Here is a 22,590-nt window from a genome sequence, read left to right as displayed (position 1 = left end):
CAGATTATTTAAGAAGAAAGCCAGGGAGAGAGGTTCTGCTGTAAACCCCTTCTCCTATGAAAACATTTCTGAAGATTTAAAATCAGTTATATATTATCTCTGTCTCTAAAAAAGGGTATTTTTAGGCTTTCTAGGAAAATTACATTGGCTGAAAAAGAGACCCTTAAGTTCTTTTGTGACCTAGAAAACCAGAACCTAAATTTTAAAAACTTTCTTTTCATTTTTATCTGCCTGGGACATGCCTTACCCAAGTTGAGCTGCTTTGTTCTTGATTATGCATGGAGTGAGGGAAAAGAAGGACAGGTATAAGTAAGTTGTATGCTTTCTATTTTGCAGTTTTTCCAATGCAATTGGATCTACTTTTAAGTCTGTATTGGTTTGGTCACTGTGGCTGGGTGTTTCTCAGAAATCCATGGGGACTGAGACTGGGAACATCTTGAAATATCACTTAACTTCTTTGGGAAGCAGGATGTGGATAGGAATAATCCCCCAAAAAGTGCCCCTCTGCTGTCCTTGTTGGTATGGTTTGGGAGGGCATTGATAACACTGCAGCAGCTTATTTTTCTCTCCAGGTAACATAAGTAAACGTGAAAACCACTGTTTGGTTAGTAAGAACATCTGACTTAGTTTTAGTTTTTTATATTTGCCTTATAAAGTGCACTGAAGATGTATTAGTTCATTTGACAGTCCTGCTGCATTGCTCTTCAGAAGATTAAGTTCCTGGTTTGTCTTTTTCAAGAATTTGCTTAGTACACGGTCGTCTATTTGTGCCTGTCTGCTCCTGTGGTGACTCATAAAGATACATCTTATTTTGCTTTTTTTTTTTATTAATGTGCTGCTGTGCAATAATAAATCAACCAAAACAAATTTAAAGGTAACATATTTATGGATCTCTGTAGAAAGGTACAATTCTTGCAGCTTGTGTTTGGCTTGATTCACTGTCTCAGGGTTATAGGAAGGTGGTTTTCAGATCCATACATCATCTGGGGGAACTAAAAAATTTGATCCTAGCTTGATGTGTGCTGTAAGATATAGATGGCCCCTTGTTTGTGGAGCATATCAGCACAAGATGTGGTTTTGGATGACAGACAATTTGAGTAAGAGCTGAGTTTGTAGGGAAGAGTCATTGCTGTGAGTCTTGATGCTGAGCATGGCATGTAGCACTACACATGTCCCAAGAGCTAGATACCTGGTTGCTTATGAGTACTTCTCTGTGCCTCATGCCAGCAACCAGATGTAGGGCTTTAGATTAGGATTTGTAGGTGAGAGACATAATTCATCAAGTTTTAATGCCCAGCTCCCTAAGATGGAAAGTTCTTGTGTAGTTAATCAATCAGCACAATTCTGTGTGCACTGGCACTCTCAGAACTTGCCACCGTACTGCTGTTCAAAAAAGAAGGTGGGCATGAAGGGGCTGGAGAACAAGTCTTACAAGGAGTGGCTGAGGGAAATGGGGTTGTTCAGCCTTGAGAAGAGGAGGCTGAGGGGAGATCATATTCCTCTCTACAACTACCTGAAAGGAGGTTGTGGAGAGGAGGGTGCTGGCCTCTTCTCCCAAGTGACAGGGGACAGGACAAGAGGGAATGGCCTCAAGCTCCGCCAGGGGAGGGTCAGGCTGGACATTAGGAAAAAATATTTCATGGAAAAGGTCATTGGGCACTGGAACAGGCTGCCCAGGGAGGTGGTTGAGTCACCATCCCTGGAGGTGTTTAAAAGATGGGTAGATGAGATACTGAGGGGCATGTTTTAGTGATTGATAGGAATGGTGGAACTTGATGATCCAGTGGGTCCTTTCCAACCTAGCAATTCTGTGATTCTATGAGCATGAAATGGTGTTTGAAATAAGTAATACAAGAGTTCGCTCACCCTCCCACTAAGAGGGAGGAAGACAGGTTATATGAACTCTATGCTGACTTATAAATTACTTATAAATTCAATGACAAAGTCTCCGAGCATTAGGAACAGGTTGGTTTAATGTTGGTTTGACTTGCTGGCAGAGTGGAACACCCCCCTGTGAGGGACAAGGGCCTTGCCTCAACTTGTGGTACCCTCCTTTGGGTGGGTAAATTCTCTGCAGATGGCCACATGCAGCAAGATGTTTTGGTTGCATGCCAGGCAGAGGCAATATGACACTTGCAGAAAGCTGAGAAGTTCTTCTCTGTGAGCTTTTGAGCTGGAAGAGTATGGAGATACCCAGCTAGCCTGGCTCTCTGCACTCCAGTGCAGGTGCTGCCAGATGGTTTCTAGTTAGCTCATGCCAGCTCCAGGTCAAAATGTTAGTTGGGTTTGGTGATTCTTGGCATGCTCAGTAACAAGTGGCAATTTTATGTGTGGTGGGGTGGCTGGTAGCTTTGTTGCTGCCATGAGATCCTGTGTCCCTCCTGCCAGAGTGTGCAGGCTTGAAGTCTACAGGCTGTGGTGTGGAGATGGTGGCTTTGCAGGAAGGACCAGAGAAACTTGCTTATCCCTGGGATGGATTCATAAAGCCTCCTGGAGTTGGCCTGTGGCCAGGGGACAAGGCAAGAAAAATTGTACACACACACACTGGCTATTCCTGGGGGATGCTGTGTGATGGGGGACAGAGGGGAAGGCAGCCTGGAGGATGTCTCAAGTGTGTTCCTTACCCACACTGAAAATTTGTGTTTGTGGCTTCTATGGAAAAGTTGTCAGGGAGTGAGGTACTCATGCCTTTCCAAGGGGCCATAGCAACTTAAAGAGAAATGGTTCCATGTTAATACTGAGATTGTAGATGCAGCACAACATTTAGTGATGGATGTCAGTAGTCTGAGCTGTGGAGTCACATGGAGAACAGGACTTTACAGCGCTGTTGTGAGCTGTGGTAGAGGAAATGGAAGAGCAAATGTGACTGGGATTTGAGTCTTGGTTTTGGGCAGGAAGCAGCATTTAGGGCTAGATAAGGACAAAGCTAATTGGCTGGTGGAACTGTCTCATGTAAAGATACACCTTCAGCTGGGACCACCATGGAATAGCTGTATGGGCAAAGAAGGAAGTCTTTGAACTTAACAGCTGTATCCTAGCATCACGATTGCAATGCACACCACACTTAAGTCATAACAGATTTGTGGTTGTTCTATCTATAGCACCTCAGATCTAAAATCAGAAGAAGAGACAGACTGACATTTGTCTGTCTGCCTCTAAATGTGTTTCATGCCTGTTCCACTGTTTATGAAATGTCACTGAAAGCTAAATTCTTGGGCACTTCGTAAAAGAGTTATATTTGTCTATTTACCAGAGTTTGTGCCTTAAATCTTTGCAGCTCGTCATAGACGCGAAGTCTAAATGAGATCATATTGCATTTCATGAGTTGTTTATAAACATTCTTTATTGGTTTATTCATCTTAACTTTCAATTTTATCTACCTTTAAATTCACTTTTAATAAGCGAATTCAATATAAAGTATTGAGATCTGCAGATATGTTTTTATAACTGTTATTCAAATTTCAGTGTTTAAGCCAAGAGAGGGAAAAGGATGCTGTGTTTCATCCTGCACCAATGAGTGAACAGATGTGATGGATAGTACATATATACAGTATAGAAACGGAACTGCTTCTTGTGCCAGACGCAGCAACTCCAGGCTTGCCAGCCCTGAGAGGCCACAGGTATCTTGTAGCTGGCAATCCACAATATGCATTTATTCCTCCTCTAATATTTAATACCTGTTTTGGAAGCCTTTTCATTTGTTATTCTTGCTGGATTTGAGTCTTTGTTATGGCAGATACAAATGCTGCTTAGCACGCTTGTCATTTCATTTACATCTTGAAGAACGATGAGAATGAACTACTTGAAGCCATGGAAGTCTCAGCCTTCCTGCTTCTCTACAGGAAAAATGTGGATATCCCAATTGCATCCTTTGGGCTCCCTGTCACAGCAAGCATTACAACTCAGCAATATCATACTGTCCTGAATTCATGTACTGTAACATGATTTATTATTCACAGGCATAAACCGAAGGGTGTGTCTTCCAAATCATCCATTAGGAAGTTCAGGTATAAAAAAAAAGATGTTTTTTCTACCCTGGATTGTGTTTGTTTTTCTAGTTTAGTTGTTGGGTTTTTTCTCTAATAATTGGTTTCTGAGTTACAATACTGTACAGACTTCTGCAGGTTGGTTTTGGTTTTTTTTTTTACTTCTGTAATGTAACACGATGACAAAGATGTTGTCAGTAATAATTTCCAGAAGAGATGGCTGGTCTGAGAACATCTTCAGGGTGTGAGGCGACCTTGCAGCACTGTATGGTGGGTGTCATCTGAACATACCTGCCCGTGTTTAGGATCACACCACATAAGCAAAGTTCACACTCTTGCACATTAGACATGAGCCACCAAGTCAGCAGACTAGACAACACAAGAAGATTTTAGCATAGTTCTGTATAGATGGGGTGACCTCTGTGTTGGGAGTGCCAAAAAGCATGTTGCTTATGATGTACAGAATCCATACAATAGCTTCCTTTACCAGTGCACACTGATCCTGATAGTGAGAATATAGCAAAAGCTGCCACTCCTGGCAGACAGTGAGTCTGCTGGATCTTGGAAAACAGGTATGGTTACCTAAAGTCCATTAGGCTAACCTGATGTGTGTTTGGATACTTGGGAGGGCTGTGTCCAACCTCTGGCCTATACTAGGGAAAGCTGCTTGTGCTTCAGGTAAGTTCTGTTTTGTTTTGACTCTTCACTTGCTTGACAAAAAGTACTAAAACCTGAGGTTTTCCTTGCCGTATATTAGCTCGTTGTTGGAACCAAGTTCAGTTATGCTAAAAAAAGTGTTGAATGTATAATACTCTACCCCATTTTGTAAGACCATTCTTGCAGACAATTTTTTATTGTAAGATGCTCTTCCTGGCTAGGGTCTTCCACTTGGTGACTATCCACAAAGAGGTACAAATAGGGTAAGTACAATGATCTGTGGATGGAGTTGCCATATGAGCTGGGACAGAAGATTGATATTTAAAAAATCACAAAGGGCATGGATAAGCTGAATCTGCACTGAGGTTCACCAAGCCCTGCAATGCAAGAATTTGGTGGCACTGAGTAAGATTTGTAGGACAACAGTTTAAATAAAGGAAAAAATATGCAGTGGCTATTGATGGCCTGGGACTTTGGCCCCGTGAGGCTGCAAAGGCAGGCAGCAGAGGCAGGTTCAGAAAGGGGCTAGTGAAATTCATGGGTGACTTACACGGATCTTAAAATGACGCAGTAAAGTTCTTCCTTCAGATATTCCCAATCCAATCATTATTATTGGTGCTGGGAGAGCACAGAAGCATGGACTCACCTTCAGGTACTTTACTCAAATAGTATCTCTTGTTGCCTCTATTGAAAACAAGATACTCTAGATGCAGCATTTGTCTGGCTCTACAGGATGCTTGTTATATTTGTCTGGGTAGTATTTTGAAATCCTTCCCTTGGTGCTTGGTACCAGCAAGTCAAATAATAGCTTGTGTACAACAGCTGATTTCTTTTCTGGATCTTCGAGACCCATGTGGGTTAAGGAAACAAAACCCCAACAGCTGATGGTAGGGCATTACTGTAATTACTAACAAACATGATAAAGCAATATTGAGGAATTTCAGAAAATTGCTGGGTTACTCAGGTTAGCAAGAAGGATCCAGTGCTGTTTAAAGACTTTCACATATCTGTTTTCTGATGTGGTTTTTTTGTACAAAAAGTTGCCCAGTAAAGCCCAGCTCCTGTGCAGTAGGTAGATAGCTTGGGAGAATGAAGTAGAGTCTTCACGGATGTTCAGCTTGGGAGATGAGGAGGAGATTATTTTCAGGTATGCAGAAGAAAATCTCTTATATATTTATTCTCTGCTTGCAGAAGTAACAAAGCAGGCAGGCAGCTTAATTAATGCAAGTGTGTTTAAGACTAAGGGATCGGGGGGAAGACAGTTTGGGACATCCCCATTAAGGTGACTAATGATTAGTTCCAACATAACTTGAGGATTAGAGCCTGGCATTGCAATAGTTGGCAGTTTGTATTTCAAAAGCAGTGAAATTCAGAGTCAGGTCTCTCTTTTTTTCTTGTTGGGTTTTTTTTTTGGCCGAAGAGAAGCACGTGCCTGGTTGGGAGCACTCTGACTCTTCGTTTCTTCAGCTTGCTGACTCAGGTCCCAGTGTTTCTAAGCCTTCCTTCTCCTCTTAACAGAGCTTAGCTCAGCTTTTGCCTGAAGCTGTGCTTTAAAGAGAGACCTTTTGCAAGCCACTTTTATAAGTGGAGGGAGTGAGGAAAGAAGGCAGGTAAATTCATGCTGACCATAGCTGTATCTTATTAATTAACTTGTCTGTTGAAAGGATTTACAAGGCTTCTTTTGCTCCCCTTGTACTGCAGATCCTGCAGAAAAAAAATCCATACTGTAGTGAGAGGTGGGCATTTTTTGTTGCCTGCTTAAACATAGTCCAAAATAAATTGCCTGTCATATTGCATATTGTACAAATTGTCACAGTATCACCTCTGTTGTGGAGGAGGCTGAATCACAACAGACTGTAGCCTAAGACATGCTGCAGGGAATTTTTACTTTCACAGTTTAGGGTGGCCTAGGCAAAGAGTCCGTGCTAGTGATTTATGTTGTTCAGTTAGTGAGACCTAAGGAGCCACTGTATTTGTATAGTTTTGCTTGTGATTTGGGTGCAACATTACGAAGACATTTGCTCTAGAAAGTATATAAATGGGTGAATTGTTACATGATTAAATAATTAGACTGAAATTTAAAATCGTTCACAGTTTACCCATCTCTCAAAATTGACTGCTCTATGTCTCACCTGAAAAAAAACCAAAAAACCTCATGCCTGCATTCTTACTTCATTTTTAACTTTAATTATAAAACGCAAGAAAATATTATTTCTCTCATACAAACTTTGCCTCTCAGTTTAGTGGGCACCTGTTTTGGTAAATATATGGATAAGAAGAGCGCAACCACAGTAGAGATAATACTGAAAAGAAAATATCAGAGATATATACCGTCATTCTCCCAGGGTAGATATCAACCACAGAGCACCTCCCCACATACTTTCTGGTTTGCTGTTGCTGGCTTCACCCTCTTCTTAATTTAAATTGCACTTGGCATATTTGGTTGAGGTTAGGTTGCAGATGTTCCTGTTTCCTGTAAGGCTGCACAAGTTTGGAGAGTTCTTACCCCTCTGGCTGAGCAGGAGGAGGGATTTCCAGTGCCAATTTCTTCTTGCAGCTAGAGAAATTACTATGCACATGTTTAGATAGGTTTTGCATGTATCCTGGCTCTGGTTTACAAATGTTATCAGTAGAAAGAAAGTAGGCCAGTTCTACTGACAGGATGACCCACAAGTGAGAGGGAAGTGTCTGGCTGAAGTCTTCTTGCACTCATGTGTAACAGGAATGGAGCAGCAACAGTTCTTCCCTGAGTGTTATATTTCATGGGTCAACTTGGTTTGTCAAACTCCATCTCAGGCCTTCTTAATCACAGCTTTGCATTTGCTGGACAGGATTGGAGGGCTGGTTTCCCTCCTGGGACCGTTCTCTGATTGCATCCACCTGAACAACTGTGAGCCAGTACCTTTGAATCCTGCATAGCTTTGCCCCACAGCTCTCACTTTTAGTCTAGATCTTAAGCAAAAGCATCTTAGTGTCTCAGCTACGCTCACCCTGTGAGTAGTTCAAGGTATCTGCAGATCTGGAGCTTGTTGAGTGGTTTACGTGACCATTTACTCTTAAACGGTCTGCATGCCATGAGAAAAAAAGAAAAGTTTATGCATATCTACTTAGCCTAAAGCCTTGTTGCCTGGGAAGCCAAGGCCTAGCTTCTTGGATCCCACAAACAAGTGTATGCAGATCAAGATTTCCCATATCTGACTGCGGCCCCTGGACAGGAGGACTTGATAATCACTTTTCTGGGTTAAGAGTTGAATTATATTTCTCTTTCAATTATTATGTTGCCAACATGCCATTTTACAATCACTCTGAGTTCAAACCTCAGCTATTTTCTGTCTTAAGCGTCTCTTGCTTAAGAGACTACTTAAAAGTCCCACTAAAGTGGGAGCCTGGATTTTCTGCAAGATCTCTGCCTCTTGAGTCTACAGCTCTGCTGTGTGCATGTCAGAACTGGTGTATATATACTCAGATATTTCTGGTGCGGAAATGCTAGCATAGGTGTAGGTTACTTGACAAGGTGCAGCACAAAGGAGGAGTAAGAATATTGTCCCTTGTGATTAGGACAGGGTTAGGGCATAGGATTTATGTTCTGCCTAAAGAATCATCGTTCTGGAAAAACCTGTAAAAGCTGGGGTGTCGTGCTAGTTTGTAAAAACTGAGGATCATGTGTGTTTAAGGTTTCTGCTATTGAACCTCAGGGTAGAAGAAGAGTTTGAATATCCATTTCAAAACACTTTGAACAACTGCTTCATTGAGCAATAACAGTTCATATAGCTAGTCCGTGCATGTTTTTGTTTGCCCAAGGGTCTGCAAATCCCAGCATCCACAGGCAGGCTTGGGGTGAGCATGTAAAAACACATGGGCAGAAAGTTGAAGAGTTGGGAATAGGATGTATAAGCTCCTCTACTAATTTTCTTTTGTAAGATGTCTGTACTGGAGAACATGCTTTGCTGTAGAGCAGGCTAAGTTTTTCTTCTCTGTATATTCTAGCTGGGCTGTGGTGTCACCCTGCACCTTGCTCACAAGACAGTTCTGCTGAAGTGCAGCTGTGACAGTTGTGTGTTGCTGGAGAATCACATGCGGTACCTTTCTAAAAATGTTCCATATACGTGCAATTTCAGAAATTCAGTTGCCAATGTATTGTTATGTCTCAAAGCAGTATAAATTCCCTTCCTCCATGACTCTGCTGGGCTAGATCAGACTTTTTGCATACTTTAACAGCTGTTTAATACGCACATTGTCATCTGCAGTTACATTTCATCTAAAAAAAAATAGAATAAATTTTTGCATTCATCTTAGATAGCAAATAAGACCATATGTTTTTATCTTTTTTTTTCTTTTATCCTATCTGTTGGACTGCATTTGCTTCCTAAATTATTTTATTAATCCTCATTTAAGCTCAGAAGCCTCATTGTTTTGACTAAAGGTGAGTATGTTTCTTAATGGACATACGTAAGCCTGCACAGCTTTGAAACCAGTAGAAGAGTACCCAGAACAGAGTTTGTACCAAGTCAATTACACCTCTCTAAGCCTCAACAAAAAGTAGACCTGAAGCTCTGCTGTAAAAAGAGGCCTTTTACAAGTTTTGGCTTTCAGCATTTTCTTTATTAATTTTATGTCAATTCTTACCTGAACTGCATTTGCTTCTTGCTATTAGGAAACTCTCCTCATATGTGCCCATGATGGTAGCTGGTGTCTTTAAAACTAATAGGGTGAAGCATTATAAATTTTACTTTGAAATCCATGATGAGTTTCCAGGCATGCTGCAGCATGGGTTGTAAGTCAGCGCTCACTTTTGTAGTTGACCCACTGTCACTTGGGTCTACATTGTACCTAAAAGAGATGAATCCCCCACAGGGCCCCTTCACACCCATCTGCCTGTTCCACTCCCTGGGTGCACACTTGCATGTCTCCCCTTGTACAAGGGTTAGGAGTGGTGCAGCTGGTGGTGTGAGCTAAGCAAGCTCTGGCAGCATCCATCCCTGCAGAGCATTGGGCCAGATGGATGCTCATGTTTGCTGAGCAGCCTCCCTTAAGCTTTCCTTGATTCTAGTGGGATAGGAAGCTGTAGACTGGCAGAACATGAGTTGCCTGATAAATCAAGCGCAACAGGTTGACAGTGGTGCAAGCCTTCTAGTGCAGCACATACACTGTGAAAACAGGGAAGTGTGCCTCTTGCAGTGCTACTGAGAAGCACAGAGCTGTGCTGAAGAAATTAGAAGTGGGTGAATTAATTCAGCCTCTTTACCCTTGGGTGCACTGCTGGTAGAATCTGATGTCCAGCTAAGTGCAGCCTGCTCTGAGACTGTGGCTGTCCTGAAAAACCTGATGTGGAGACAGATGATGATTTTTTAGTAAGCATTTATTGTGACTCAGTAAAAGTTGCCTTTCTTGAACTTAAAGTATAACTTTATATCCCGATAGCAATGGCAGAGACTGGAGTGATACTTTAGAATTTCTTCTTTGGAAACGAAGTAGTTAATATTGTCCTAAAAGCTCACAGATTTCCCACTTCGGTCCTTGCTGCAAACTCAGCCAGCAACATGCTTTTCTGTTTTTTTCTCACCATGCTTCATTGTTTCAGAAATCTGATAATTATTGTTATGCCTGGAATCTTGTGATGGGGCTCTTTGTGTCATGATCCATGCTGGATGCCTGCTTTATTTTGTTGTTTGTAGCCGTTTGCTTCTACAGTCTTTGAAGACAGCTTCATGTCCTGCCCTCCTTTCAACGGGAGACTGTAAATATAGGAGTATATGGCAGAGCTGGGGGAGGAGGAGTTGCAATGGAGGTCTTTCTGCATTCTTGGAAAATTGATGCCAGGATTGTGCTAAAAATGAAGTGATTTGTGCTTGTGTTCCTTGAAGGGGAAAGCTAAGCTATATTAGCCTGTGTGATGGAGCTCCATCAATTTTAGGAGACAGCTAGCTTCTCTATCAGTCAGTATACCTTTGACTCAGATTCACATTGTGCTTGCACTAATTCATGTCTGGATTTCTTTTCCTTTGCTAGTTTGCGTAGCTTTTAAGTACTTCCATGCACCTACTGTCAGAGCCAAATCAAATGTAATTGGAAAAATGAGACTGGTTTGTTGAAGAGCTGTCAGCGTAAGTCAGACTGGGGTCGGCAAACCAGGGTGTTCTTCATACACCTAAGCTCCACCTATCTGAGTATACAAAATGAAATGCTGTTTGGATTGTAGAAAATGTGAAGTAGAGCCAAGAGGAGGTGTCTCTTAAGCCCCAGATGAGTCAAATCTGTTGCTCTGAGGATGAGGGTTGTGATTAGACTGCCCCCGTAGTGGGCAGGGAGGGAGGAGCAGGAGACTCCTTGCAGAGCCAGCAAGGCTGTCTTCGCAGAGCCAACTGGCTAGCCCCAGAACTGCTGCTGGTTTTGCTTCTGTCTCTCACTTAGCTCCTGCTCAGCAGCCACTGCCCCAGGTGACAGTGCCTTTTTGTCTGTACCCGCAACCTGAGCTTGAGGTGGGCACTGCATCTCAGTTGAATTTGCCACATGTGGATTGAAGGAAAACCTCACACCCAGAACACCTGTCACTGCTGTGACCTGCAGGGGACAGTGACCTGCAGGGGACAGTTCTTGCAGTCAGCCATGCACTGTCCCACCTGGGGTTCATGCCAGTTGTGGTCTCGCCACCCTGTAGGTCCATGCAACTTTTGTCAGCCACTGGGTTTGTTAGGCGATGGGGACGCACGTGCTCCTTTGGCTGCATCTGTGGTGGTGTCCTTCTGCCCTCACCTACCTGGGGAACATGAGAGCTCGGAAATTGCAGCTGTTTCCCTGCTTAGTGCTACAGCTCTTCACCAACAAATCCTCTAACCCTGCGTATGTAAACCTTTAAGTAGTATAAAACTTAAAACCACTTACCAAGGCCAACTGCAAATTTGTCTGGTTATGGTCTCACTGAGGGCAGACCCAGGGCAGGGGTCCTTCTTGGAGGTTGTCAGAGAGCCACAATTCAGTGTGATGCCGGGACAGCTATGGAGGTTATTATAGCTGGGATGCTGATTATGAAGAATGTCAGTTATTGCTGTGGTGAAGTTTGTTCTGAAGATGCGACTTTAGACACTCAGAAATGCCCGCTGCTTCATTTACCCAACTTCTTAAAACTGCACATTTTTAACCACCTTCTTGTCTGTTCCAGGTTGCATGTCTGGTTGGACTTGATGCATGACATTTGCATGACATCTAACAGCCTAGCTCTGGATGTGTCATTGAGAAAACATGGCCTACCCAGCAAATACTAACGGCAGTTCTACAGGTAACTCACCGGGAACACTTACCCCCTTTGGATTATTAATTTATTTGTTAAAAACTTTTTTCTTAAGTTGTGAAAGTAGCAGAAAAGAGAAGTAGCAGCAGCTAAAACTAAATACTGAAAACTAATTTCCTGATAGATCAGAACCTGTCTGTTCCCCTACCACCACCCCAATAATCTTTTAAACGTGTAAAGTTGTTTGCAAAGATGTAAGGGCTGGCACTCAGTTTTTCAGCATGCAGCACACACTGCTTTCAAGGACCTGCACTGGCTTACGCCAGACTCTGAGAGGCCTAGGGGTTTGCTGCAGAAAGTCATGTGGCTGTTACACTCTGCCTGTAATTAACTTGTTAGATTAACCAGCTGTTGTGCATCAAATCCCCAGCCCTTCCTGATCAACTGTACTGGTTAGGCAGTTTTTTTTCTTGCTTTGCAGCAAAACTTAAAAGCATTTCTCAAACATCAAGAGGATGTGTTCAGTTCATTTCACTTTCTCATTATTTTAGAAGCTCCAGAGATACCTGTTTTGTTTGGGTGACACTCTTTGAAATAGATCACTTGGCATGTTCAAAGGTTGCTGAGGGGAACTGACAGGTCAGGAGGGAGCAGAGATTGCAGAACGATTGATAACAGTGCTGCAGCAGCAGCTTTCCTCCTGTGGTTGTGTCAATATTTTCCTGTTCTCCTGATCACTGCACAAACACAGCTTTAGCCCACTAAAGCTAAGGCTGCTATAGTGGGATTATATGGAAAATTTCACGTGCACAACAGGAGCTTGTGGATGCTCTTTTGAGACCTTCTAACGTAGGTATGATGGGAAATGGATTTACCAATGAAGGCTGGGGTGGCTGAGAGCATTTTGAATATCCTGGGAAGGAACATTAAATATCTTTTTTGTTATGCATGTAAATAGAGAATTCAGCCTTTTTTCCCCACTAAGGCTCATATGATCAAATGCTACTTGCTAGATCGTGGCAAACGGGTACTGTGAGTGGGCTTACCTGGTGGCACCAACCTCCTTTGAAAGTATGTTCTGGTATGGAAACAAATCCCAAATTACTCACTATGCTTGCTGTATAATTGTTCTAAATAGTGCAAGGCATTAAAGCATTTTGTATGCAGGAAATTAGAAATATGGAGTGTCATTATCTGCAATTTATGCAAAAGAAGTAGCCTTTTTTTAAAGGCTAGTTGAAGGTACACGGAGTTACTTTTACCTGTCAATGATTTAAGGCTAAATTTACCAATGTTTTTAAATCCTGAAATGTTTAATTTCCTGAAGTGTTACCAGTGTTGTTAAACTGCTGAAAAAGGATATTCCTACCTCATTTTTATACAAATAAAAGTATGTTCTTTAAGATAGACACTATATATTTTTGTAACCTCTTGTAATACTTGTGAGAAGGTGAACTTCAAAACCTATTCTGTATGGCTTAACTGTCACTGTTTACTGCCTAAACTCCCCATGTAACTTGACTTTTTTTACTAATATGCTTTTAACTTAAGTCATGCAGAACAATTCCCTCTGCTTACAAGGAAAGAAAAATTGTTCATGGACTGTTACTGATTGGTGTACTTATTCCTCCCCTCCACAGTCGAATTGTCTATTGAAAAAGTTGAGAAGCTGACATGTAAGTCTAAAAGAAGCTAAATGCTTTACTGGAGATGTGTTAGTGCAATATGAAGTTTTAGTTTCAGAATTGTTACGCAAACAAGGCTTCGTGCAGGGCAGAGGCTGTTTGTTCTCTTATTTGTTGAAAGTCACTATAGTGAATTGCAAGTATTTAATTCAAAACTAAATTAGACAACATTTTGCAGAGACTGTCAGGACTTGTTTTGTTCACAAACCCTTGAGGCCAGAGTTCTAACATGCAGCTGTGTACACCTGTATCTCCACATCCTCAGCAGTTTATAGTGGATAGAGTACTGGGCTGCGAATACCTGTGATTTGCTATCCTGCCATGCTGCCTGGGAGAGAATGCCTTTGGGTGAGCAGGAACTGATTTGGGCGTTGGAGGTATTGAAGCAAGTTTCTTAATTACATAGAACACTAAGAGTGGAAAGAAACTTAAGGGGTGGTGTTTCTGCAGCCTCTGAATCAATCAGCAACAGGAAAAGAACTAGAAAGACTTGTTAGGGACTACTAAGCTGCATTTATGTTACTTGACTATTTTGGCAAGTTTGACCACATGTTCAGCTGCATTCAACTACGAGGTGACTAGCAGTGGTTTGCTTTGGCTAACTTGAGAATGTGAGTACTTGCACTATTAAATGATTATGCCTCTGTGCCATTTCAGTCAGTTTTTTCAGTATACAAGCCTATATGGACTGCTGCTGCTGTAGATAAAATCTGGAGAGTAATGCCCGGATTTGGAACTTTTTTACAGGAAAGGATCAAGCTATTTTACATTTGTATAGAGATTATTTTTTTAAAGATGTTTATGGGAAGTAAATTTGCTGTAAATATTTTCAGTGAGTATGTATGTGAGAAGCTACAAAGCAAGTGATGGCTTTATCATGAAACCACCTGCCATAAATTTCTCTCTGCCTCTTGCATATCAGTGTAAAGACATGAACTTTAAATGTGGCAGATAAATAACTGGCTGTGATTTAGACTTCAGTTCTGTTTGTCAGTAGTTTTGCTTGCTGCTGACTTAATGTTTGGTTTTATCACTGTTTCTGTTCGTTGCAGAAGTCTTGTAATAAGCTATTTCTGTGAGCTGGAAGCTTATTTGTTCATCAGTACATTTTTGAAGTTTATTTAGAGACTCAGTACTGATTTTTGGACTAGGCTTTGTCAAAGAGGTGCCACCTGCTCAGGAAATAGCTGAAGTCTTTCTAACACTAGTGACAAACTTGGTTTTGCAGTAAAAATTTCTTTGTTTTATCACTTGGGTCATGGGTAGTCACAATCATTGGCTGCTTTTAATCTGCCCTTCTGGCATGTGAGTTTACTGCTCAGACCAGCTAGTTCAGCAGGGCTAAAGAGTACAGTGGAAGTCCAGAGTGTGTCATGCACTCACCCCAGGAGCTGCAGCAGGAGCTGGGAAATACTCTGTGTCTGTGGCATCTGTGGAGAGCTGTTGGGAGGCTGGACTTGTTTTGGTGCATGATACAATTAATTTCTCCTTGCATAGTACAAGAAAAAAAATGAGGTGATTGTTTCTCAAAATAGTATTTGTGTGTTCATTAACTGCTGGGTGAAACTTCCAGTAATTGTTAGCTTCTGTACTTGCTCGACTGATGAATAAATCATCTATTTAATGAGGCTCTGCAGCCATTTCTGTAGAAAGGTCCTCCAGTTACCTACAAAAGCCACAGTGCAGCCTAAAACTCACCAGGCAGTTTGGCTGGATTTTGATTCCTTTCACTAGTACCTGATTAGCTGAAACTTTGTTTTCAAAACACATGTTCTCAAAGGCACTAAATGGTGTGAAATTCCAGTCCAATTCCATTTATTCTGATGTAGAAAACAAAGAAGCAGCAAAACAAACATAGGTGACCGATTAAAAAAGATAAAGGATCAAAAACTGTATTTGTTTCTATCCATAATGAAAACATCTGTTTTACTTGACTTCCCTAAACACCTCATGCTCTATCCAGAGACTACAGAATTCTCATTCGACTCTTCAACAGAGACATAAAACAGCTGTTTTTTTTAACAGAAGAAAACCTTTTCCAGTTTTCCTGTTTAGGGCGGACTGCAGGGGTCAGTATAGCGAGGTGGTTACACAAACCTTTGCTTTACTGTAAAGCAAATGCATACGATTTTCTTTACAGTATGCCTGAGATTTCCCTGATCCTTTCTCTTTTATCCTGTCTATGCCTTCCCTCTCACTCTTGTTTAAGGATTTCTGTTTCAGTGCATTTCCATACCGCTTTTAATATGCTTCTACTTACAGAACTTCTACATTTTACATGGATTTATTCAAACTATTTCTCCACGTGTTTAACTAAGCTGTATGTTTTACCTCTTTCAGATTCCTACCTAGTTCTTAAAGCAGTGACATTGTAGGAATTCACCACCATTTTTACTGTTGATTTCTTTGTACCTATAAAGCAAGGAACTGCTCTTCTGATAGCCAGTGTGCAGGCATTAAGTGTCTTTGCTCCCAGTTTACTCCTTTTACCTTCAGCCTGTAGAGGATGGAGAGGTGCCACCCCCAGTACACCTAGGCACCCACCTCCGCTCTGGAGATTGCACCAGGGGCTTCAGGACCACAGGTGGTTTGGTGGCAGGTATAAGCTATGTTGGAGTGCTGGTTCCCCCACAGCAGCCTGGTGCCCTTCTGATTCCTTTATATATGCACAGTAACTCTGCAGCACCCTGTGGGCCTCTGATTGGATTTTCTTTGTATCTGAGCTGTTTTCTAGACTCCTAAGTGAATTTATAATTATGCACCATTCAGCTGGAGAATGAGGATATTATAAGAGGTTGTTGCCTGAATTAATGTTGTTTGAGATATTAATGTCAGTGTGCCTCAAAGACCAAATATTTAGTAAATGTATTTCTTCTGTTAGTATATAAATGCTTAAGCAACTGTTGTAAAGTATTATGGAACCCCTTGCTGACAAATTAACCCTTTTTATTGGTGCCATTAAATAAAACACACCTTGGCTTAGAGCAAATGTTTTTGTCATACACGTAATCTGCATTGATTTGTAACTGCTCTTACCAATCATCTGAAGACATGCTTTCCTTTCAGTTGCTAGATTATTGGAGTTAGAATCTTGCCTATGATTTAGTTTTTCTGGTGGGTATAATCTTTGGCAGTATGCATGGAGTTTTGCATGATTTCCAGCCTAATGATCAGAAATGTAGGCTAGTTAGGAAGTGTTGTACACCAGAACATTACTACTATTACTCATTTTAGCAAAATATCCACTAGTTTTCATTACAGACCCTCAGTCAATAAACGGGAACTTACAGACATGAAGAAGTTGGTAATTGAAAGTGTTTGATTGCTGTGTAGTAGTCAGTCTGATAGATCCTTTAGTGCTGAGTACTGCAGGTGCCTGCCACAGAGGCCAAACAGCCACTCTCCACTGCTTTCCTGCAGGATAGGTGTCATCAAGGTATCACTGTGATGCTACTGACACCTTGAGCTGAGCAGCCTTAAATACACTGAGTTTGCTTAGCTTAGCAGATGCGAATGACCAGGTTTCAGGTGAGTTTGTATTTTTATCAAACCAGCTGTGCAAGCAATAGTAAATTTTGTTGAGTCAGGGCTGTGTGATGAAAGGCTATTTAAGCCTGGGCTTGCTCCACTATCATGCTCACTGTTCTGAGCCTATATCTGATAGCCATCAGAGTTAATGGGGACAGGTGTATAGTAAAGGTGTGCTTTGGTGGCTGGTGGGATACTCTTGCCAGCAGGAAAGCCTGCTGAATTGCCATGTAGTCTTTTTGCTTTCTGGATGGCCAGACAGCATTCAAAGCTGTCACTGGGATCCTGCTCCTGCCCCACCCATGAGTGGTCTATTGCCTCATTCTGTTGGTAGCCAGTATTTGAAAACAAGTTGGGGTGGGACCCTGAAATCTGTGGGGTGAAGAGTAAGTGAGCCTTCAGTGATTTCACATCAGTCCTATTACATAGGTTATCGAAATTTCCATCAGTGTGCTGTAATACAATCATTGATGTCAGATCTGTGATAAGTGCAGATGGCTGGAGATGGAGTGTACAATCTCACAGCCAGAGCTAACTTTCTACTTGAATTAACACTTCTTCAATTACTAGGTGATACCTATAGCGCAAGTGTGCATTTGCTGCTGCCACAGAAATTGTGAAAACACATTGATTTGCATTTGCACAATGTAGAGGCCATTATCAGACTGAAGAGGATCAAGGATCATGCATCTCTTCACATAGGACTTGTGCCTGAAGAATGCCCTTCAGGCCCAATTTTGGAATCTGCTGTAAAGAGAGGGGGCAGGAAGGAGTTAGAAAGGCTACAGTAAATTCAGTATCATTAGGAGCTGAGGATGGAGCAATCTGGCCCTGATATCATAGTCCTTAGAAATGGAAATTGGATTCGGTGGGAAGCAGATGGCTTAAGACACAAAGCCGTATTAAATGCAGATGCTTTGTAGAAGGATAAAACACTGTAAGAAATGGAACACATTTAATTGGTCTGTGTTTTGTTTTGTTAAGGGATTACTGCAGCTGTGTCTTGTTCTGGATTTTCTTCTGCAGCCACATCTCACCTAGATAGAGGAACTGTGTTCATTCCTGTGTGATGCAGGCTTCCTCGTGGAGTAGTGCATGCTTTCTGTGTTTGAGCTGTTGAGATGCACTTGCATGGGCAGCACCTGGACGTTCTCATGTGGTCTGCTGCTGCTCCCTGTGGAAATACATGCCCTCCACACTGGAGGCAGCCAAGGGTGCTGATCTGCTGTTTTAAAGCCAATAATGTGCTAGAGAATAAACAGATGTACCTTGCTGTCTATGGTATGCTGCAACCTCACTGAACTGGTGACAGTTAATCGTGATTAGGTTTTGTGATGAAAATCACTGCTTTGCACTGATCTGGTGGAGGCTGGGAAAGGGATACCTGTGTGGAGGAGTAGCCCATGGGGCTGGGTGAGGGTAGCAGGACAGGCATTTGTCAAGGAAAAAACACCAAAAAGACCTTTCCCCAGATCTGAAAAACTGTTCTATTTGCATCTTATTCCTTACCCCTGCTCTCAAGATACACAAGCTAGCAAATCTTCCTGCAGTCACTTAATGCAAAAGAGTTTATTTTTCCCCAAAACTATTCTGCAGTATTTCTGAGTCTCTTCCTGGATTCTCCTGCAGAAGACAATTCATGAATAATGCATATGAATCTCCTCCCTGTAGGAAGGGAGGGAATTTTATTGCCTTTAAATAATGGATAGTGTCCCCCAGGGAAACTGCTTGAATGGAAATAGCCTGATTACAGCTGGTAGTCTTCTGTTTGTGAGCACCAAGTGTCTGCGTTTAGAAATGTCCCTTGCAGAAGTGTAAGTGCTGGTGCAGAAGTCCTTGGGAATCATCTTGTAATGGCCACCTGTCTCCTCCCCCCACTTCATGCCATTTGTACAGCTTTGGATAAGAGATGACAGAAGGGCAGCCCTTCCCGTATCATGTTTTCACAGCGGCTTTAAGGGCTGAGGGAGGGCTCAAGCTGCCCATGCTGGCATTGCTGCTGTATCTCCATTTCCTTCCTCTGGAAACACAACTCCTCTTGGTGGCAGAGTACAGACTCCTCCCGGCATGTCCCTGTGTGACCAGCTTAGCAACAGAAGTGTGCTTGAGACCATCCACCCCTTCTTGCTTCCATTACTTCCTCTGATTTCATCTGTAAATTGTACTTGCCATATTGGCTGAAAGTGATGATTGACCATCCACTGTGGGACACACATTGCAGCTTGCAGTGTCTGGGGTTTGGCAGATCAACCAGGTCCAAATAGGGCACTCTCTTTCCTCCATTTTATAGCATATACTTGGTCTGTGTTAGATACAGTTTCCTGAGACTTTTCTTCACCAGACTTCACATAGACTTGGACAAAACAAACTTCTCAGATGCTTGGTGAGGCAAGTGAACATGAGACTCTATCACATTATTTCATGTTTTTGGTCCATCCTTCCCTGCTTACAAAATCATCTTGCCTGTATAAGTAGGTGATGTGACCCTTACCGCATCTCACAGGCCATCCTTTTTTCTTACTCAGTTTCTCTACCCTATCTGACACTGTAATGAGTGTTATATAAGTGTCTTCCTCTTTTTTATTAATATATTCCTATATGTTTTTTCTTCATAACAATATATTGCTTTCCTTCAACGTACAGGTCTTGTCTGTGATATTTCTATATAGCTCTTCAGTATTTGCCTGAAGTAGGACAGGGAGGGGTGGAGGGTGGAGGCGGAAACTTCTTAATAGCGGGGTTTGAAGGTTTGGTCAGATTAGGGTGAGGATCAAATTAACTGATAATTGGAAACAGATTGTTCTCTCTATGTAAATGAGACATCTCTGTCTGGAGTCCTCTCTTATTGCTAAGGGGCATGTTTGTTGATGTACTTCTAGCCCCTTCCTTATACTTTCTTCACAAAACTAACCTCTCTGCTTGGAACACAGTTGCATGGGTTGCAGAAGATCTAATAATAAAAGTAAAACGCTTGTGTAACTTAGCTTCTGTTATTGGATTGTCAGGTCTAATCCTGGTAAATAAGTTTTAACACTTCATGTACACTGCTTACCAAATCTAAAGTGTGCCATTTTCAAAACCAAAAAGGTACAGGTACAGTGCAGGAAAATACAATAAAATGCATGGTTGTGGTTTAAAAGTGGACTGATATTTGCTAAGGGATTATGAAGATCAACAGTATATTTTCACTTCAAGAAGTCTTTTAAGCTTGCCAGTACTTGAATTTGCTCACAAGGCTGCACATCCACTGCATTGCCTTTTAGACCTTCCCTGTTCTCCATTGCCATCTTTAGTTACAGCCCTCTTCCCTTCCTCCCCTGACAGACAGTGTGCCTGGCATCCAGGATGCTCATGGCTTTCCTTTCTGTTCCCTGGTATTCCTCTTGGCCCCTTTCCCCAGTGCTTTGTCCCACCCTGACTCTCCCTGGGGAGTGCAGCCTGTGCCTTAATATCCAACACTCCTATGCCCCCACTCTGTCTTTAATGGTCAGAGGCTTCCTTGCAACCTGTCTTCAATGCTGTGGAAAATGCACTGTTGACTGAGTCTGAAAAAATTACTTCCTTCTCCCTTTGCAGAGAAAAGTCATTAAGGTTACAGCTTTAAAAAGAACATGCGTGGCCATGTCAACCTATATTTCTGTGGGACAAAACACCAGGTACAGTGAAGACCACAGCAGCAGGAGAAACATCTCTGTTGGAAACTGAGTGTAGGATCTCCTGCTCCATTCCAGCTTCACTGTCCTTCTCTGTTCTTGCTGCTGCATGATGTACTGCACACAGTGTTTACCAGTTACATGGCACATTAATAATGAACATGCATAGTCTTGACCACGGGTTCTCATTATTTCTGTGTGACAGTTGCTTTTCTCCCCAGTTTGTGCTGCAAGTTTCCTTGTCTCAGCCTTTTGTATAATCAGTATGTTAGTGTGAGTAGAAGTCCATTATTTCTGGATTAGTAATTGCTAATAGAAATCCATGGTGTTTGACAGCAGAATCTCGAACCAAGTGGGAAATAGGTGCCTAACACTGTAGCCTGTACGGTCTCCCATGGAAAGCCATGAGTTCTTTCCTGCACCCCCTTCCTCTGCTAAGCTGGGGAGGGGGGGGGTGATGACTGATGCCTTCCAAGCTGGCAGGATCCACCTCCTGACCACACATGACTCCATCTGCTTTTTTCAAGTGCCCTAGGAGACAGTGCTAGGCTGACACCTCCACTTGAGATCCAACAGGCTGAAGTTGTATCCTTGTCTGTGGCATAAGAAGCCAGTGTATGTATTTCCAAATTTGAGAATGTGTACCTTTTACAGCCACAGATTTTTCCTTTCTCTTCTGTTCATGTTCAGTGTCATTCACTTTTTATCACTGCAAAACAGGAAAGCAAAGCTGATCTGTAAAACCCTGCTGGGAGCTACAAGCTGAGTTGCATAACAGTTCTAACACCTCGGTAGAAACAAGCAAGTATGCCTGATGTTCTGTACAAAAAGAAAGGCTTTTCAAGGCTTGAAGTCTCCTTGCTCCTACAGCAAGACTTCTTACCACAAGCTTTTCCAAAGAGACATACTGGAAGAGGAGTAGAGATCATGAATTGCCTCATGGCACACAAAATAGCAAGCAGCTGAAGTTTGCTCTGTGTGAAGCTAAACCAGGGGGACACATAATGAAGATAAGGCTCATTTTTCAGTTGCACCTTCTCTTTGGGTAGATGCTGATTAGTGAGGGACCCAGCTGTAGCCTGCAATTTCTCATACGGAAATTTAGAGTGTCATGTAATTATTAGGTCATATTAATTATCCATAACTGTATCTTCAGGTATTTGACCTGTGGATCTCCTTACAGTACTACCACGTCAGCTGCAGTCTGACATTTTGAATCCAGTGATTGAATACATCCTAGCTATCCTGAAAATAAACATTTGACACCATCACTTAAAATCCATACTGGACCACCCCTGGCTCAGGAAGTCTCTGGGTCACAGGTTTCTGGAAGTTAAGAGGAGAAATGTTAAATGTTTCCTTTGTTATTATGCCCTTCCAGAGGCATGTGCTAAGGAGATCATGAGTAGGCAGATCAGTCTCAGGTCTGACCTAAATGGCTAGCAAGTTTGAAATTATTCAGTGGAAACCAGCTGCCAAATTCTGAAAGGCTGTAAAGACAAAACCCCAGACTCACGGCAATGCCATCCCTCTCTCCCAAGACAAAATCCACCAAAATAAAACTGAGAAGAATCCCATATCCAGCCTTCACCAAAATGCAACAGCTATGGTTTTGGAGGTGGGAACATAAACGTGACTGTGGTGGGTCAGGCCATGCTCTTCACTGCCCTGGATCAGATGGTTGTAGCCAGGCAGATTATTTCATGTTTTCCAAGCAGAGCCACTCCACTCTGTTGGTGGCAAGTGTAATAAAGAGCTGTGTTTCATCCATGCCTTTCACAGATTGATTGTGCCCTCCTCTGCCTTTTGTTTTCAAAAGAGGTGTGAAATAACCTGCTCTTCAGATAAGAATT

General features: G+C 42.2%; 1 protein-coding gene across 2 annotated transcripts in view; it reads left to right on the top strand.

The window, feature by feature from the left end:
• Positions 1 to 22,590, top strand: part of KANK1 (KN motif and ankyrin repeat domains 1) — a 93,507-nt gene that overhangs the window by 31,353 nt on the left and 39,564 nt on the right. For both annotated transcript variants that reach the window (XM_069881046.1, XM_069881048.1), the window contains exon 2: positions 11,803 to 11,919. In XM_069881046.1, the coding sequence (XP_069737147.1) occupies positions 11,883 to 11,919 (37 nt within the window). In that variant the 5' untranslated portion in view covers positions 11,803 to 11,882. The remainder of the gene's footprint in view (positions 1 to 11,802; positions 11,920 to 22,590) is intronic.

This window comes from Phaenicophaeus curvirostris, chromosome Z, assembly GCF_032191515.1.
Source record: "Phaenicophaeus curvirostris isolate KB17595 chromosome Z, BPBGC_Pcur_1.0, whole genome shotgun sequence".
NCBI lineage: Eukaryota > Metazoa > Chordata > Aves > Cuculiformes > Cuculidae > Phaenicophaeus > Phaenicophaeus curvirostris.
The sequence above is the reverse complement of the archived record's forward strand: the minus strand, read 5'-3'. Positions and strand labels throughout refer to the sequence as shown.